The sequence below is a fragment of the Xyrauchen texanus genome, chromosome 22 (assembly GCF_025860055.1).
Source record: "Xyrauchen texanus isolate HMW12.3.18 chromosome 22, RBS_HiC_50CHRs, whole genome shotgun sequence".
Lineage (NCBI taxonomy): Eukaryota > Metazoa > Chordata > Actinopteri > Cypriniformes > Catostomidae > Xyrauchen > Xyrauchen texanus.
This window is the reverse complement of record NC_068297.1, coordinates 26,820,432-26,840,747: the sequence shown is the minus strand read 5'-3', so window position 1 is coordinate 26,840,747 and position 20,316 is coordinate 26,820,432. Positions and strand designations below refer to the sequence as shown.

Here is a 20,316-nt window from a genome sequence, read left to right as displayed (position 1 = left end):
AATGTCATGTTAAAGCAATGACAAAAAAAAAATATATAAACATCTTTACAAAAAGATACATTTACTTGAGAAGTAGAATTCCATAAGATATTTGCAAATACAAAGACATTTTTTGAAGAAAGTGAATTCAATTCAGACTGATCACAATGTGAATTCAGGGAGTTCTGCTGCAGAATTTGGTCCGTGCTTACTGAAATTCCACTGCCCTTGGTGGCCGAAGCTAGAAGTCTTATTGGCCAGTTTATGGATAAGAACCTGTCTGCAGCCCAAAGAATGAGGTGGGGCTACATATGAGGGGTCACATAGCATACTATCATTGGCTTAGTCAAATAGAGATGAACATGCCAATGAAAGTACGTTATGGGTGGAGCGACACGTGTAGCTCCACCCATAACATACTTTCATTGGCTTGTTCATCTTTCATAGACATACATGACAGGAAATGTGGTCCTCGTTGGTGTTTGAATAGAAGAGCCAGACAATTTGATTATAGTGCCTGCTTGTATGTGGTATTAAATCCTAAATTCCATGGATTCCATCCAACATTTAAAGTGAGGAACAAATCGTAATCAATAGAGTGACTTCATTGGACTTCATTCAATTCATTTCTCTAACCATACATTATAATGAAGGCTTTGCGAAATTGCACAACTTTTTGATTTACAGATTTGAATGACAGCACATCAACACAATTTGTTCATCAGTCCATGCGACTCAGTCCTACTACAGTTGTTTGAAATTATACGTGAGGTACAACACAATGTCATATCCCTTACAAGTCACAGCGCTAAGTAAAATCAAAATGATCAGGCTAAGCTGATTTAACACACCAACTACGACCACATTAATATTAGAGTTGAATCTTTGCATAGTTGGATTAATAATTTTCCCCTCTGCTCATGTTTTCAACACAATTACTTCGCTCTGAAACAACAATATGCTTGGTGGAACGTTGTCATGGACCATGCGCGAAAAAGACAGGTTCAGCTGTTGCGTACCATCTCCTGCATGCGAGCAGGGTCTGAGTTGGGGTGGCAAATGGTGTTGCAAAGCTTATTTTTATGGTGGTAGCTGCCACCCCATGCCACCCTTCTGGCCACGCCCCTGACCAGGACCTATGTCTCTGAGAATGCTCATGCAACATTCTACCAGTAGTGCTTGTAGATATGTTTAAACTGATGTAAAAATGATGGTGGATGGCACTTTATTGTAATTTGGCAGAATGGAGCTGATCTCAGGGTACATGAACATTTGGAAGTAGCATGTCATTTTCTCATGTGATCATGTAGCAAAATTGTGTGATGTTTATACATAGAACAAGACAAAACAATTTGCCAATATTTTCTCTGGAAAAAGTCTTCATATGTCATTTTGTTTCTCAAGTAAATGTACCTTGTTTTAAGGATGTTAGATATTTTTTTACTGGAAAACAAGGCAAAAAATTACGAGTTGAGACTTGCTGTGAATCATGGAAAATTCTGTAGTAAAAGTTCTTCTCTAGTTCACTATGACTATAGTTCACTATAATAATAAAAACATTATCCAGAAACCATGAATGACTGGAAAAGTCCTGGTTATTTATTGGTCCAGAGGTGTGGGAACCCTGTAGAGTGGCAATCATAGATTTGTGGCTGTGTTTGACCCGAACTCTGTGATTTTGCAGTCAGCTGAGTCCAGTAGCCAACAACATGAATGATACCATACTCATTTCCTCTGGCACACCCACGCCTTCTAAAAGGTAAGCTTTCCCCACAGGTTTCTGTCTGCATGCTGTCTCTGTGTGTGTTTTCAAGCCCCTCCACTTAAGCTTGTTATGTAAAGTGGCTTGTTTTGAAATTATGCTGCTCATGTTGGAGTAGAAGATTGTTGTGTATTTCTCGTGTTCTTAGTGTTGTATTATTACTGCAGAATTAGGTTGAATGTTTGCCTTTTGGAGGCAGATGACTAAAAGCATTGAATCGAGAAATTGGCCTGCTGTCTCTGAACTCTTGCAATGTCTCAGGCTTGGCCGCAGCCTAAGGTGATCTGGAAGATAGACTCTCGTGGAATGAGAGCCTTATCTTGTAAATATAGAGTTGGCCAAGTTGGCTTTTTCTGTTGTGTGCCTTTGCCACATTCCCAGATTCCCAAGACTTGAGACCATTTTCAATGGCCAATGCGACATCAAAATAAACCCTATTTGCTTTAAAAAAACAAATTCCTGGCCTTATTGTGCATGATAGGTACACTTTTTCTAAAGAAAATAAATGACTGTATCAGAATCCTTTCATCAAAGTGTCACAACACCAGATTCCGCCTCTGAAACTATTCTACTTTTTGGCGAATCTCCTTTAAGATATCACTTAAAACTATTTTTGTAGGTAATGCAGCCTTTCTATAATATTGCCAATAGTTAACACTGTATTTTCATGTCCGTTAACGTAAAAGTTGTAGTTCGGCATCATATACTCACCTTCATATTTTTCCATTGAATATTGTGCTTCTCCCCGAAATCTCTTCTACACAGAGCCATTTCTAGCTATAAGAGGCCGCGTAGTGCCCGAACCACCAGGTGGCACCGCAAAGCAAAGTGTTTTTGTGTATATATATATATATACACTCACCTAAAGGATTATTAGGAACACCATACTAATACTGTGTTTGACCCCCTTTCGCCTTCAGAACTGCCTTAATTCTACGTGGCATTGATTCAACAAGGTGCTGAAAGCATTCTTTAGAAATGTTGGCCCATATTGATAGGATAGCATCTTGCAGTTGATGGAGAATTGTGGGATGCACATCCAGGGCATGAAGCTCCCATTCCACCACATCCCAAAGATGCTCTATTGGGTTGAGATCTGGTGACTGTGGGGGCCATTTTAGTACAGTGAACTCATTGTCATGTTCAAGAAACCAATTTGAAATGATTCGAGCTTTGTGACATGGTGCATTATCCTGCTGGAAGTAGCCATCAGAGGATGGGTACATGCTGGCCATAAAGGGATGGACATGGTCAGAAACAATGCTCAGGTAGGCCGTGGCATTTAAACGATGCCCAATTGGCACTAAGGGTCCTAAAGTGTGCCAAGAAAACATCCCCCACACCATTACACCACCACCACCAGCCTGCACAGTGGTAACAAGGCATGATGGATCCATGTTCTCATTCTGTTTACGCCAAATTCTGACTCTACCATCTGAATGGCTCAACAGAAATCGAGACTCATCAGACCAGGCAACATTTTTCCAGTCTTCAACTGTCCAATTTTGGTGAGCTCTTGCAAATTGTAGCCTCTTTTTCCTATTTGTAGTGGAGATGAGTGGTACCCGGTGGGGTCTTCTGCTGTTGTAGCCCATCCGCCTCAAGGTTGTGCGTGTTGTGGCTTCACAAATGCTTTGCTGCATACCTCGGTTGTAACGAGTGGTTATTTCAGGCAAAGTTGCTCTTCTATCAGCTTGAATCATTCGGCCAATTCTCCTCTGACCTCAAGCATCAACAAGGCATTTTCGCCCACAGGACTGCCACATACTGGATGTTTTTCCCTTTTCACACCATTCTTTGTAAACCCTAGAAATGGTTGTGCATGAAAATCCCAGTAACTGAGCAGATTGTGAAATACTCAGACCGGCCCGTCTGGCACCAACCATGCCACGCTCAAAATTGCTTAAATCACCTTTCTTTCCCATTCTGACATTCAGTTTGGAGTTCAGGAGAATGTCTTGACCAGGACCACACCCCTAAATGCATTGAAGCAACCATGTGATTGGTTGATTAGATAATTGCATTAATGAGAAATTGAACAGGTGTTCCTAATAATCCTTTAGGTGAGTGTGTGTGTATATATATATATATATATACATTTTTAAATATACTAAAAGTTGCGAGTAAGATTCTTGTAGCTGTTATGGCTCAATTAGACAGTTATGGGGGCCCCCTTGTGGCCAAAGAGAGAAGGGAGAATTTAACTGCAAGAAGAGAGTTTATAGATATATGTGGGTTTTTCGGCATCAAAAAAGTAGGATTTCGCTTATGGCCCCCATATCCTCTGTATAGGCCCTGGAAACAGATATCACAGTATGGATTAAAATGGGTTGCGTCTATTTCATGTTGACCTCAAGGAACATTTATGACTGATAAGTGATAGTTGGATGGATTTGGTAAAAATATTATCAAGAAAAATCTATACTTTATAGTGCAACACTTTGTATTACATTATCCTGGTAAGCTCCGCCACAAACATTTCCATGAGCTGAAAATGTAATCCTAGTCTTTATAAGATCCACCATTCCTGGTTTATTTACAGCTGCTGTCAAAGCAGCTCTTTTCTCTCAGGATTCCAGCCACTCATATTGGAAAGTAAGCCGTTACATTTCTTGTCATTGTGTCGGGGCCCTGACAGTACGTAATATCGGGTGAATGCTAAAATATTTTTTGCGCCTCGGAGCGACACGTGTCGTGACAACAAATCGCTTAAAATGGACCAAATGTGACATGTTGTGCACAGTGAAGGGTTGGCTTCTGTGTATTCAGGTCTAAATATAGCCCAGGCGGTATGATTGGATGGGTAAACACTTCATCCTACATGAAGCTCCTCAGTGTAATGATCACAGTCAGTCTGAAAGGAGCTGACTAGCCACGACTTTTGAACCTCAGGCGATTACGGAGGCGATGCATTTAAATGAGGTCGGAAGTTGAGGGAGATTGTATATACCACACAGAAGTGACATGTCCATTCAAATGTGGATTTTGAATGCAAAAATAATAAAAAAGAAATGTCAGTAATCACATTTCCAAATTTGTTCCAAATGATATGCACCTTCGATGCTCATTTGCTGAAAATGTTGTTATAGTATACCCACACTCATGTCACTCCATATGACTTTTTTCTGGTGGAACACGAGATACATTTTATCAGTCATGCAGCAATGTTGATGCTGCTCTTTTCAATACAACGTAAATGCATGGTGATCACTGGTTGTCAAGTTCAGTAGCAATTTTGCTTGGTTTATTAAGAAAAATTATATATTATGATGGGATTTTATCAACACCCTTCGTGTTTATGATATACTGATTCATGACATAAGGAGCTAGGGAGCGATATAAGAGTAAATGGTGGATTTCTGTCTGCATTCCCATTTGTAGTCGCTGCATCATGTCACTGCTCATTAGCATAAAGCTGAGCTCTGCTCAACTTTGTCGCATTGACACCAGGTTCTGTTGTCCATGATCCCAAAAATCACCAACCCTCATTGAAAATGAATGACTTTAGGTAACTTTGTTGCTTCAAATCACTGTCATGTGAATGCTCCTTTACACTTATTATAAGAAGTTTCTTAAAGATGTTTTTATCTCTTTCCTCTTACCTCACGTAGTACATATACATATGCATTTTATAACTTTTTGTGTTCCTGGGATTCGAACCCATAATCTAGGCATTGCTAGTGCCATGCTCTACCAGTTGAGCCAAGTAAGACAAAACTGCAACTTGTACCCCCCTAAAATAAATGAGTGCATGACTCTCCTGATGCCTCATGATGTTAGTTTTATCTCTATTTCCATCTATTAAGTGGTACTGTTAAATCGAGCACACTTAGAGACCTTTAAACTAACAATCTTTCAGTCATGTGTTGTTTGTGTGAGTACAATGTCAAGTGCTGAAATGGGTTTTTGCCAGGCACACTAAAAACGTGTGCATGATTAAATTTTCTTAACAATTTGTCCTAACTAGGCCCAACACGATAAAAAGTGATAAATGCTTCTTGTTCCTGTAGCTATACTGGTCTACTTAATCATACAGGAAGTTTAGAAACATTAGATATGATACTTAATGACATGTGCACAAAGTTACACAAGGAGATGCCGTAAGGAAGAGCATCACCCAATTCAAGAAAATACAAAGGATGTGCTCTAAGTAATGCTTTTCAGCTATGCAGTGCTTTGTGGTTGCAAGAGAGCTCACAAACTATGAGAACTCGTTCAGACACTGTTCTGATTGGTGGATTTATTTTATTGTGTCATGCAGCAATTTCGCTTTAAGTGATGACAGACAAATTGCTTGTTGCTAGAATCTTGTCATGTCGCTCCTGGTTAGGACACATTGTAATTCTCGTCTCAACTGTTGTTTACTGGAATCTGCCAAAAAAGACTTAGTTTTGGCGATGATGGATATGTAGGGACACAAAGAGTACTGCTTAGAATTCTTATTTAATTATGTTAGGACCCGCCGTTATTGATTTCGTCTGCCATGTTGTAAGCTATAGGCGATTTTATTCAGACAGTAATGCTGTGCATTAGAGCTTGATGAAGATTACTTTCCAAAATGACATTCCTCTTCAAGCTTAATGAAACAGACACTTTTATGTTCACTTGCTCAATGTTATAAAATCATAATCCTGTTCCACTTCAGTTGTGACCCTTAGTACAAACCTAGGACGTGATTTGGATGGCGTACAAGTGGCTAGCAGCCATGTCTATAAATCTTATGACCAGTCTTCATGATCTAATGATGCCGTCAAGTCCTCCTGGGAAGTTCCTACTTACAAGTTCAGAAGTAATTAAGATGTGATGTGCGTTCAAGTGACTTTGGACGTGTTGGAAAGTTTCATATTTTTTTTTAGTCTTTGTTTGACATCCCAAGTAATGCAGGGAGCTTTTTAGCGCAGGCACTAACCAGATGCAAAGTATGTGATAAAACACTTTGTCACATTACACAAGGTTAGGACACGGTGTTAGGTGTGTAAATTATGTTTTATCTCTGTATTTTTGTCATATGTGTGCTGCCACAGAGAATTAAGGAAAATATTGTTTTGTCACGTAGGCCTGTCAACTCATAAACCTCATATGGAAAGTGGTATTTCTGAGGAGCTTTATAGATTTATTCTTCAGCAATGGTACACAAAATACATAGTTACATACTAACTAAATTGTAAATCCAACATTCACAAAATACTAATTATTTTGATCAATACCACTTTCATGTTCATATACAAATGTACATATACATTTTTGAACGTTTAGATCGACACTGAAACATACTGTACATTATCAATGTATTCACTGCCTGTAAAACATATGTCTTTCCTAATCCTCTTACGGTTGATCGAAACAGAAATTCCTGGAACCTTTACAAGGATACCGCTGCAGGAGAACAAGCTCAATACTCTGACACATTAGCAGGACTCTCATTTACGTGAATGATGGAGAAACTTTGTCAGAGGAAGACCTTTTGAATGGCATGTACAGTATAAATTACATCCAAATGGGAGTAATGAAATTATAATCATTTCCACACTTTGTATTGCTGAATTTAATTATGGACCCATGCTTTGAACCCCAAAGGAATTGTAAACATTTGTTTGTCTCTGAAGGGGTTTAAAAGTAAAAAGCTTTATGTTTCATATGCTGTTAATACGTTATTATAGTATGTTTCAGTGTTTGTGCGATCCACACTTTACGCAAGATTACCTACGACTAACGAGATCATATTGGGTAAATCACACCATTGTGGTGGGATTCATGTGCACTCAACTCTTAAATATGATCATTCTGATTTAACTTTAAGATAGTATAACAGCCTGAATATTCTGCTCATTACCTATACAATAAGACTCATGTGAAACTACTTGGGTTCATTTAGGAGGTCCTTGGCTAAAACGTTTTGTCCTTTAAAATAGAAAATCTTCCCCCTCTCCTTCCCAGTTTCGATATAATTGCATGGCCTTGTAGGGATGTCAAAACTGTAGGCAATGAGCGTGAGCCTCTGCTGACGGTGCATCCTCTCCAGGAAACTTTAATTTGCCGGGTCGGGCTTTCAAGGACAAGTGGTCTTGTATAGAATTTATCGTCTGCTGGGTCAGAGCCAGTCTTGCTGCCAAGACCGAAATATCATTTTCCATTTGCTCTGAATAAGTTTTTAATTTGAACTTAAGTGAGTATTGAACACCTGTCATTGGATATGAAATCATAGACTCCACCTGAATATAGAATGTATGTTGATATAGTCTCCATTTACCTTCTAGGAAGACTTTATCGACTTTTGCATTTAAAGGGGTTATACCATAAAACAAATTCCCATAAATTATTCTTATAATATTAGTTAAGTGCTGTTGCACCAAAAATATTATTTCGATTTTAGATTTGCATTATAGTTTTTCACCCTCTGTCTGACACACAAACTGCTATATATTTTTTATTATTATTTATGGCAGTGGCGGCTGCTGGTCTTTCAAAGAGGGGAAGCTCATTTTCGGCCTACATTATAAACTTATTTACCTTATTTTTTGCACTAAATCAATCTTAGGTGTTGATCTGCCCTGCTGTTTAATTCTAATTTTTTCCTCGTAAGGAAGACTTTCAAATGGCTTCGCCAAAATCAGGTCGACAATATTAGCACCGTCTGCCATCGTGCGCAGTTTCACCCGTACGACGCTAGCCTAGCCTACTGTATGAATGAATGAATGAACGAACGAACGAACGAACGCTCTAAAACAAAATATATTAAACTTGGTAAAACTGAAACAAGGAATGTGGTGTATAATTGTGTGAAATGTATTATGCAAATTGACTAGCAATTTCGCCAAACAAATATAAAGAAATAGGTTGCAGCAGTTTGTCTTTCGACTACACTTGAGAAATCCGCGATGGGACTGAGCTGCGAAATAGCTTCAGTGACTTCTTATAGTACAGATTCGCTGTCAATCAAAAGGAGATGCAGTCTTTCGACATATCCTCCAATCATCACGCGGAAGCCCGGAGTCCGGGCCAGCCCACTCCTCATTCACCCCCAGAGACGCTGAGTGTCCGTGGGCGGGACATAATCGCAGCATTTATCCAATGACCGTCTATTTTCGGAGCACTGAAAAAAACTGTTCAGAGCAGCCCCATTGAAGTCAATGGACGCTCAGCTTTAACAGGGAAATGCACTGACGCTACGGGAATGTATGAGAAGTAAATCGAGTCAGTCGACCTGCTATATGTAATGTAGCTGATTCTGAACGAACTCGTCTTCGAGATGAACGTGTTCTAACGCATTTTTAGTCAATAAATTGTTTACACAATAGTACATATTTGACCATTATTTTTTTGACATTATAGGGGAAGCTGAGCTTCCCTTGCAGTCTTAAAGAAATCCCCACTGATTTATGGACTTAACATAACCTTCTATATTATTTAATGATCATTAATACAAAAACTTCCCCTTATAAGAACTTTTATTTATTTTTTTTCATATAAGTCTTACATATTTGTATTATAGTTTTTTAGTTTACTATTTTTCATGACAATCTTCTACCCTCTCACTGACCCTTACATATTGAAATGAACAGGCTGTGGGTTGCTGGCTAATCTAATATAGTATGCACTGACTCGTCTTTCAATAACAGCCTCTTTGCAAAGCCTGTATTACATTTTGACAGGATCACAAAATAACTATTCAGGGATCTTAATAAAATTGGCTTCAGACACTTTTTTCCTGTTATTGGGATCCTTTGGAAGGATATGCAGAGCTGCAGGTGCTGCACGCAGCCAGGACAGCATCATTTTTAGTTTAGAATCGCTTTTCTTGTTTGTACTATCTGCTTCTTTCTCATTACATCATCGTGACTGGATTGGCTAAGTTTCTGAGTTTTCACACGACCAGAGCCTGTGTCAGAGGGCAAGGTAAACACTTTCGAATTGATGCAAAAATGTCTGATGTGGGATACTGCTTGTCAGTAATTAGGAGAAATGGGGTTGAATTCAGAGTACATGAACATTCGGAAGCAGCACGTCGATTTCCTGTGTGATCATGCTGCAAGCCCCTATAGAAAATCACAAGACACTATCTTTTGTTGGAGCAATACTTTGATAGATGTTTAGTTTTGGGGGAGCACAATTTAAATGTCAATGTAAGGGCTCAACAGTCATTGTTAGGGTGCCATAACAACAAGTGGATTCCAGAGGATCATTCTCAGTGTGACGGTATTATAAACATCATGCCTCACTGTGAGAGTGCTGGCAAAGAAAGTGCCCTCTTAATGAATCACTCCCCAGAGACAGAGAGAGATCAGACAGGTCACACTTACAGAGCCATGCTGTGATCAACACAGCAGTAAAGCTCTATGCAATTCATTTGTCTCTTACTGTATTATCTGAATAAGCTTTCAAAACCATATGTTGCCTATATGTTATATTTGATTGATGAATGTGGTGTTTGCATTTTGATTACAGAGTGTTTTGTGTAAGCGTGTGGCGTCTAGCTGGCTGAACATACACATTCACACAATTTGCTCACTAAATATAATGCACTTAATGAGGAAAGATAACATATGCTCCATCATCTGCTCCAGCCATATGCTGAACCCTTTAATATAAGACCCAGCCACAGTATGAGAGGCCTAAGAATCCAGTGCAGATATGCCTGTGTTGTAGATCCATTGAGACAAAGGCTACCAGTTGAGAGCTCATTTTTATCCAAGAAGTTGTGTTGTAGTGTGACAAAAGCATTGGCACAATGCTGTTTTTATTTCTTGGAATGTCTCTCTCAGATAGAGTCTCTCCCTCTGCGAATTGGTTCACCCAAATGAATCGATACAGCAGTATTTGTACTGGTTCACTGATTATTCGAGTCACCGCTCAAACTTTTCTTGTTCCTTCCTTTTTTATAGCAAAAACTAAATACAAAATATTCGTTGAATACTGCTGTTTTGTTTAGATTATACAAAATAGGCTTTGTATTTTTTGTGTAGTATAAATGTATGTGTATAAATTAGATTTTTGAAAATTGAGATCCTTAATTTTTGTGCCAGAAAAGCTACTTTATACAGCGCTATGTGCAATGACCGTGCTCAAGGTCTTATCCAATTTTCGTCTTATCCTTATCCAAAGAGCCCTAATTCTAATTGCAATTTTCTTGCCGGCACAAGTGGGCATGGGTGGGAGTGTTTGCACTGTTGTGGGTGTATTGTATGGTAATGACATGGCATGAAGCGCAATTTGCTATTTTCCTGAGAAATAGACCATTGTGCCAAGATGTCTGAAAACTAGGTCAAGTTTAAAGTAGTTCATGCATTTGCAGTTTGGAGATTCCACCAGCAGGTGGTAATCAAGTCCAAACTCTGAAAATATAGTGAAACATCAAATTATGTCCCTTAGAATCAAGAGTTGTAGCAATCTAGTTTTGTGTTAAACTATCTATAGGTCATGATTTATTTTTCTATTATTATTAATATGCTTCAATTTACAATTGTATTTATGATCTAATTCGTAATGGAATTTTTCCAGCTGTTGTCGTAGAGTGGCTCCTCGCAAAAGTCACTGTAAAACAAGCTGGCGGAAGCAGTTTTGATTATAATTTTGTTTAGATTGAAGTGTCATTTTGAATTTAGAAATATTTTTGTTTAAATTTCTTTGTACTTCAATAAATGTATTACATTTTTCAAAATCAAAATCGACCGGTAGAAATGAAGTGCGTACTGATACGATCACTGTTAATACTAGCCATAATTTGTGTGTCAGATGCAAAAGATTAATAATACTTATATTCTCTGTAATTTAATGGAGCGTACATCCAAATTCTGAGGAGAATCACATTTTCCATGCATATAAAAGGAGCATGTCACTGTCATAGAAATATGCCAGACAATCATAAAGAATTAATTTAATTTAATTTAATTTAATTTAATTAATTTAATTTAATTTAATTTAATTTAATTTGACCAATTGTCACACATTATACATACATTTCTGCATATACATGGTGAAATTATTTATTTTTCACATATCCCAGCTAAGCTGGGGTCAGAGTGCAGGGTCAGCCATGATACGGCGCCCCTGGAGCAGATAGGTTCAAGGGCCTTGCTCAAGGGCCCAACAGTGGTGTCTTGGTGGTGTTGGGGCTTGAACCCACGACCTTCTGATCAGTAACCCAGAGCCTTAACCGCTGAGCCACCACTGCCATTAATTGAGAATGCAATTAATGCACAAAAGAATATAATTTTTAATAATTCTAATTTATTGCACACAGTCCATTTATACTACCAACTTCTTATTAATGTGCTGTCTTTGTTTATTGGCTATCACTGGTGCTTGACAGGGAATGGACTATATAATAGGATGCAGATGGTGGAATAATAACCAGAAAAAACCTCAGAATTAAATTGCACTTGACCCAGCCCATTTCTGATTTGCGCAGGCGATTTCACCAAACCCACTTGCGCCTAGACTTAGCGCATGCTTGCACGAACATTTCAAAACTTAATGGCCATGCCCATTGACTTTGCGCTTATGACTTATGGCAAAGCGAGCGTTTAACACTAGACACATTTTATGTATCCAATTGAAATGTATTCAATTAAAGATGTTATTCCCTCTTAAATAGCTTAAATTAGTGACTTGTACAGTGTAGTTTATTAGTAATTTGTAGTGTAGCTAACAACTTTCTCAAAAGGTTATCTTGTAGTGGTCAACCGATATGGATTTCTCAATCACTGATGCCGATACAATACAGTGGAGCGTGGATGATATAATGCCAACAAATTATAAAAAGTCAAATTTACTGATGGGTATTGAGAGGTACGTACCATTGCTAAATTTAAATGAATTCTTATTTCACACAATATTTAACACAACACTGTAACGGTTAAAGATAGGCAAGGAGGAGGCGGGAACCGGCTGAACATTCAGCGCAAAGTTTAATCAGATACACATAAAAGAAACATAAACATAAAGACACACATTCAAAGCGGCCATGTGCGTCTCTCTCTCTCTCGAACTGGCGCCTCCAGCTCCCCTTTATCTCGCTGTCCCACTGATCATCTGATTCAGCGCCAGCCGTGCATTGTCACGGCACGGCCATGCCCTCCTCCTCATCACAAGATTTATTATTAGAATGTTTATTTCAGCATATTTATTTTCATTTATATTATACATTAGATTTGACACAAGGGGGCTTAACACCTGCGTTAATTGGATAAATGGACATGGTTATCAGCCAATGCCCATAAAATCTAAATGACCACATTTTAGCCAACTTATTTGCCTGGCCGATAAATCTGTCTTTCACTACTAGTACCTTGACTGTAGTTGAACATCTTAAAATTATGAGTAGCTCATGCTTTGGGAAGCCACAATTTCAAAGCAGCTTCTTCAACACTGCTCTCGTATGGTCATCTGTCATTTGAGATATTTTATTACTCATGCTGATTTGTGTAAAATCACATTCATCCTTTGTCTCATGCTTCTTCTCATTCTCTGTCTGTCTTGACAGTAGCACACTTGAGAGTCCCAGCAGATTGGATGAAGAGCATCGTCTTATCGCTCGATACGCTGCACGTCTGGCGGCGGAGGCCAGCAACTCTACTGTGAGAATCAATACAAAAACACAAACAAACTGCACATCTCTACACATTACCAGGCACATATTCACCTACTGATGATACAAAGCTTGTAAAGTTTCAAGAGGACACATTTGTGTTATTTGAACTTGGAAAATTACATGGGATAAAAATTATGCCTTTTTTATACATGCATTATGGTGTACAGCTGGCTTTTATAATACAGTCATTAGGCAATACATTGTTTGATGTGTTCATTTAACATTTATAATTTAATATTCTTCTCTAATCATTTTGTCTTTCAGCAATGTCCTCCAACAGATCTGAGTTTCAACTTTGATGCTAATAAGCAACAGAGGCAGCTCATCGCAGAGTTAGAGAACAAAAATAGGTATGTTTATGATCGTAATGGAGTAAAGTGGAGGACTTTACTAATTTATGCATTTCCAAAATTCAGAGCATTTGAATTTTGACATTGAAACACTAAAGCAATGATCTTAAAATAACTCATTAAGCACTTATAATTACTGTTAATAGTATCCCATACCAGAACAATGCTCATTGAAATACTGTAATCATTTAGTAAATGTAATTGCAAAGAATTATATATTATGAATTAATCATTAAAGGAATAGTTCACCTAAAATCCAGTCATAATTTACTCACCCTCTTGTCATTCCAAACCAGTAAGACTTTCTGTCTTTATCAGAACACTGAAGAAAAAAAATTGAATTATTCCACTCTGTCTTTTCAATACAATGACAGTTGATAGTTACTTACTTTAATGCTTAAAAAGCCCCCAAAAGTATCATAAACATTGTCCATGCAAGTCATGCATTTTATTAGAATATACATACAATGTAATACGATAATATATAATATTATATTATATATTATAAGTCTTGTGAAAGCATTCAACAGGTTGTTAGTGAGTAAAGAAAACTTTACGTCTGTTGTGCATGCATGAGTGTGGCTTGTATGTTCACGCAAAATCTTGTGTTGTTTTTTGTGCTTAATGCAAGTTCTTACACGAATATGCATTTTGCATTGTTTCTAACAAAACAAAACAAAAGTGAGGTACTATCCACTTCCACTGTATTGAGGAGATGGTCCTCACTATTAATAAAACATTTACCTTTTGTTTTCCACATAAGAAAGAGAGGACACGGGTTTGGAACGACATGAAGGTGAATAAATTGTGACAGAAATGTTTAGGTGAACTATTCCTTTAACTCCTTTAACTTTAATTAATAAATAATTATTAACCCTTTTTTTAAATAAAGGTTCATTTAATGCAGAGACTATGCTGCATAAGATTAGAGTACTTTGAGTAGGTGCTTTTGAACTTAGTTCATTTTGTGTTCATTTTGGTTAATGTGTTTGCTATAACATGGCTATAGAGAGATACTGCAGGAAATCCAGCGTCTACGTCTAGAACATGAGCAGGCTTCTCAACCCACCCCTGAGAAAGCCCAGCAGAACCCCACTCTACTGGCTGAACTACGACTGCTGCGGTACACAAACACATTTACACATACAGCACATACAGTATGAATGCATTAAACAAAACACAACGAATGCTGAACCTAAAAAAATAATGTGACTTTTCAATGTCATTGACTTCAGTTGCACATTTAAGGTTGTTTAAAGAACATTAAAGCAAAAGGTTTTAAATGGACTGGCTGGGATTTGAATCCTCATTGTCATTGTTCATGTCATTTAAATGGAGTACCTTTTATAGGCACCAGAGGGCAGGAGCCAAATTACTTCGGTTTCATGATTGGGTCTAATGAGTGCATTTCCATTATGCACATAAAACAGTTTTTTTTGTCCTCTTTGATTTGGTTTCATTTAGATATACCTATATTGTGTGAATATCTGAGCAGAACCTTCCAAGTTTCTTAAAAGATTCTTCAAAGGGGCCAGATTCTACACGTTTGTCATACATAAATAATTTTTATGTCAGTCAAAGGAGGACCTCAGTAAGCAAACTTCAGGGAGGAAATGTATGTTCTGAAATAGTTTTGCATTCCCTCTCAATTAAAATTATTTGATCATTCTGTAGAAAAAATGTGGTTACTGCGGATAGTTTTACTTATTGTTTGAAACCACGGTTCCTACCAAAAAACACCCCTTTGCAAAATTAACCATGGTTTCACTATGCAGTGACCATCACTGTAATAACAATGTTTTTTGGTAGGAACTATGGTTTAAAAAACATGGTACATACATGTACCACAAATTTACCATGTTGTCTCTATCATAAAACTGTTGTAACCATGTTTTTTTGGCAGAATAATTATTACTATAATTTTGGTTTTCCTGTATTACAATGATTTAACTGCAAATAACATGAATAAAATATGGGTACTGTGGTTATGGTTTGAATACAAATCCCACCTTTTTTTCTAATTTTATCCCCTTTTCTTGCCAATTTTGGAATGCCCATTTCCCACTACTTAGTAGGTCCTCGTGGTGGCGTGGTTACTCACCTCAATCTGGGTGGCAGAGGACAAGTCTCAGTTGCCTCCGCTTCTGAGACGTCAATCCGTGCATCTTATCATGTGGCTCACTGTGTATGACACCACGGAGACTCACAGCATGTGGAGGCTCATGCTACTCTCCGCGATCCACGCACAACTTACCATGTACCCAATTTTCAGAAATTAAATCCTCTACCAAACTTTTAAGGTGCTCCGTAGCTTGCAGTAAAAACAATCATAACATGACTGATAACTCTGTTTTTTGTTTTTATTTTAATGTATCTTTAAGATTAGTGTATGGAAATGATCTCTGTTTTGATTGGGTAACCTCTGTGTATTGGCACAGTTCAAACTGGGCTGCTGGGCAGGCAAAGTATATGTACAGTTTAGATTGCGTAAATTGTCTCGGCCGACTTGGGAGGGTGCTTTGCATTGTGAACGTTACATTATGTCTACATACAGTGGAACAAGAATCTCCTTTATTTCAAAAGAGCAAATCAACCAGTAGGTGGCAGTCATTGATTTGCATGACTCACATGGTGATTAATGTGTTAATTTGTCAGTGAATGCATATACTATTCTTCAGGCACAGAAAGGATGAGCTGGAGAGGCGCATGTCAGCACTTCAGGAGAGCAGGAGAGAACTGATGGTACAACTAGAAGGACTTATGAGGCTACTTAAGGTAAAATAATTCCTGGTGATTATATTTATCAAATGAAATCAAACTTATCTCTATTTACTATCTTAATACACATTGATGGTCTTATTGTGCATAATTCATTAATGTAATTTGTTGAAATGAAACTGCGTTCATTTTCTGCTTCACCTAGGTTCATTTGAATGATTGGTTAATGTTAATATAACAAATAACATATTCTGTACCTACTTAGAGTTTAACTACATACAGTTTTACGCTACTGTTGTAGTTATTGCAGCCTTTTTAAAATCTTGCCAAAAATGTATGTTTAACATTAATGGAATAAACATTATGGCAATAATAGCAAATAAGCAAAAGATTTGATAAAGAATCATAACCAATAATGTAGAATGTCAAAAAGGCTCCTCAAAAAAGTCTCAAAAGAGTGCTGGTGGTGTTTTAGGAGGGGAGTAGTCCTCCACAATAAACAGCAAACTCATATTCAGGTCTGGACTTTTCACACACCAATCACTTCCCAATGGTTACAATGTTTTTGTAATCTTTTTCCACATTGAGTTTTCTGTTTCATTCAGAAATGCAATGTTGACTTTAAGATTGCTTGTGTGTTCACCATGACCGATATTTATATTCAGTTCTTCAAGATCACTGGCTTTTCATTTTTCTTGCCATTTATGAATATCATTCATTGTTTTGTTGTATGCTCACTTTGTGTCTCTCTCTTTTTTCTCTTCTTCCTCTGGTCAATGTCTCTCACGTGTCTGCTTTCACTCACTGTCATCTCTCATCATCTGGCTGACAGGATGAAGAGCAGAAACAGGCAGTAAGTTTTCCATTAATAAAGCTCATGAATTCTGTAAACATGTTGGGTCACAGCTGCTTTTTTTCTAACATACTGAACATATTTTACATTAAAACACTTTAGAAAGTTAACAGGTAAAAGGTAAACAGATTTCACATACCTGAAAGTGTGAAAGAAACATGGATTTTTCTTAGCGACGTTATAAAATGATTTAAAAGAATAGTTCTCTCAAATATTTAAGTGCTGTCAACATTTACTCACCCTTATGTCGTGTTAAATATGTAACATTTTCTTTCTTCCTTGAAACATAAAAGGAGAAAAGAGTGTTCAGGCTGCTATTTTCCATGCAACATAAACGGATGGTGCAGAAAATGTGAACAAAAATACTATAAAAGTAGATTTTTACACTATATTCCAAGAGATCTGAAGCCAAAGAATAATATTAATTCAGGAACAGACCAAACTTTAAGATGTTATTCCCTGAGGGGCCTGGGTAGCTCAGCGAGTATTGATGCTGACTACTACCCCTGGAGTCGCGAGTTCGAATTTATGGTGTGCTGAGTGACTCCATCCAGATCTCCTAAGCAACCAAATTGGCCCAGTTGCTAGGGAGGGTAGAGTCACATGGGGTAACCTCCTCGTGATTGTGATTAGTGGTTCTCGCTCTCAATGGGGCGCGTGGTAAATTGTGCGTGGATTGCGGAGAGTAGCATGAGCCTCCACATGCTGCGAGTCTCCGCGGTGTCATGCACAACGAACCACGTGATAAGATGCGTGGATTGATGTCTCAGAAGTGGAGGAAACTTAGACTTGTCCTCCACCACCCGGATTGAGGTGATAATCGGGGGGGTTAAAAAAAATAAATAAAAGATGTTATTCACTGATAATCTTTCTGCTGTTGATCTCAAATATCATTTGCACATGCGTCATTTCAAAACATTCATATGTATCGGGTTGCGATCGGTCATGAGGCACGTGAAAGCGAATAGTGTTTGTTGTCACTGACATCAAACTTGGTGTAACGCGGGTTGAGATGGCAAGTTTGAATATGCGCAAGCACGGATGAGATTCCAGTGCTACAGGAAGGAACATTTTCTGTGAATAACGACTTAATTTCTGTCTGTTCCTCACACAAAGGTATTGTATGGCTTCAGAAGACTTGGAATATAGTACATTCGTTTTATGGACTTTTTTTTTATGGTGCTTTTTTTATATTGAGGTTGACAGTGTCCATCCCCATTCATTTTCATTATATGAACCTCTTTCTAAACAACTTTTATGTTCCGCAAAGAGAAACTCATAGTTTTGGAACATTGTGAGTAAATTATAACAAAACATTTCCAGTGAATTATTCCTACCAGGTAACAGGTACCATCATTAGTCATTAGCTATGCATATTCTATAACTAAGAAAAAACTTTGAAAGTGTTTATGAATACAATTTTCATAATGAGAATTAATTGTCAGTGTCTGGTGGGCTGATCACAGACCGTCTCAGTGGGTGAGTCCCGCTGCTTTGTTCCTGTGACCCAGGGAGGGACCGCGAGCCGCACTTTCCCTGCCAAATATCAGAGACCTGCTCTCCTTGCATCAGGGCTAAGCGCCTCACGTATAATGTGACTGCAGTCTGGTCAGCCATCTGCTGCCTGGCAAGTGGCCACCGGCACTGGGCCCTGCACCAATCTGTGGGACAGTGCACCCCTTTTCGACCATCATTTTGCTCTTCTAATGGCACTCGCATGCTTCTCTGTGAGTTCTCAGGAAAATAAGATGCATGGAGAATGCATAACATAGAGACTACCCTAAGATATAGATCAGTGGTCTATACCCTATTTCAGGACAAAAACCCCTTGGTGAATAGAGCCCAACACTTGGGATCCAGAGGTAAAAATCCTGTTTAAAATGTAAAAAATGTTTTTCCACAGTGGAATCAATTATTAACAAGAACTAATAAGTCTTTAAAGACAGACCTACCATTAGCTCTAAGGTTGTTAAAGGAATAGTTTACCCAAAAATGTAGAATTTCTCATAATTTACTCACCATTATGCTATCCCATATGTGTATGATGTTCTTTCATCTGCTGAACACAAACGAAGATTTTCAGCTCTCTTAGTCCATTCAATGTAAGAGAATGGTTACTAGAACTTTGAAGCTTCAAAAAGCACAAAGTCAGCATAATAGTAATCCATACGACTCCACTGGTTAAATCCATGTCTTCAGAAGCGATGATAGGTGTGGGTGAGTCTTTTAGTAATATATATATATATATATATATATGTGTATGTATATATATGTGTATGTATATATGTGTATATATATATGTGTATGTATATATATGTGTATATATATATATATATATATATATATATATATATATATATATATATGTATATATATATATATATATATATATATATATATATATATATGTATATATATATATATACATATATATATTATAAATCTCCACCTTTTACCAGCCCCAACCAGTAGGTGGCAATATGTACGTAATAGTGCGATTCGCAAAAACATTTATGTGAATGTAAAAGAGGAGATTTATAGTAAAAGACTTAAATATTGATCTGTGTCTCACCCATTCCTATCATATCGCTTCAGGAGACATTGGAATCATATGGATATTTTTATGCTGCCTTTATGTGCTTTATGGAGCTTTAAAATGCTGGCCACCATTCACTACCTTCTATGGACCTACAGAGCTGAGATTCTTCTCAAAATATTTGTTTGTGTTCTACAAAAGAAAGAAAGTCATCTGGGATATCATGAGGCTGTGTAAAAGATGAGAGAATTTTCATTTTTGGGTGTACTATCCCTTTAATTGAAAGTACTGTATATGCTTCTGTTGAAGCCATCAGTCTTTGTTATTTCAACTTCATAAAAAAAATTTTTTAAAAAATGTAATAGTGAAATTCCTGGTGAATGATGTAATCAAGCGGTCTCATACACTCTCAAAATATTTAGGTTTATATTTTTTGCTATAAAATGTTACAATACTTTATCAATAAACTAATCATTTTGGGCCTGGGTAGCTCAGCAACTATTGACGCTGACTACCACACCTGGAGTC

At 37.6% G+C, this 20,316-nt stretch overlaps 1 protein-coding gene across 6 annotated transcripts in view; it reads left to right on the top strand.

Annotated features, from left to right (window-relative positions):
- dtnbb (dystrobrevin, beta b) overlaps window positions 1–20,316 on the top strand; it is a 66,791-nt gene that overhangs the window by 39,850 nt on the left and 6,625 nt on the right. For 5 of the 6 annotated variants that reach the window (XM_052153723.1, XM_052153721.1, XM_052153719.1 and 2 more), the window contains exons 11-16: window positions 1,664–1,738; window positions 13,224–13,317; window positions 13,596–13,681; window positions 14,691–14,804; window positions 16,360–16,456; window positions 17,232–17,252. In XM_052153723.1, coding sequence (XP_052009683.1) covers window positions 1,664–1,738; window positions 13,224–13,317; window positions 13,596–13,681; window positions 14,691–14,804; window positions 16,360–16,456; window positions 17,232–17,252 — 487 coding nt within the window. The remainder of the gene's footprint in view (window positions 1–1,663; window positions 1,739–13,223; window positions 13,318–13,595; window positions 13,682–14,690; window positions 14,805–16,359; window positions 16,457–17,231; window positions 17,253–20,316) is intronic. The other variant, XM_052153724.1, reaches the window with a different exon arrangement.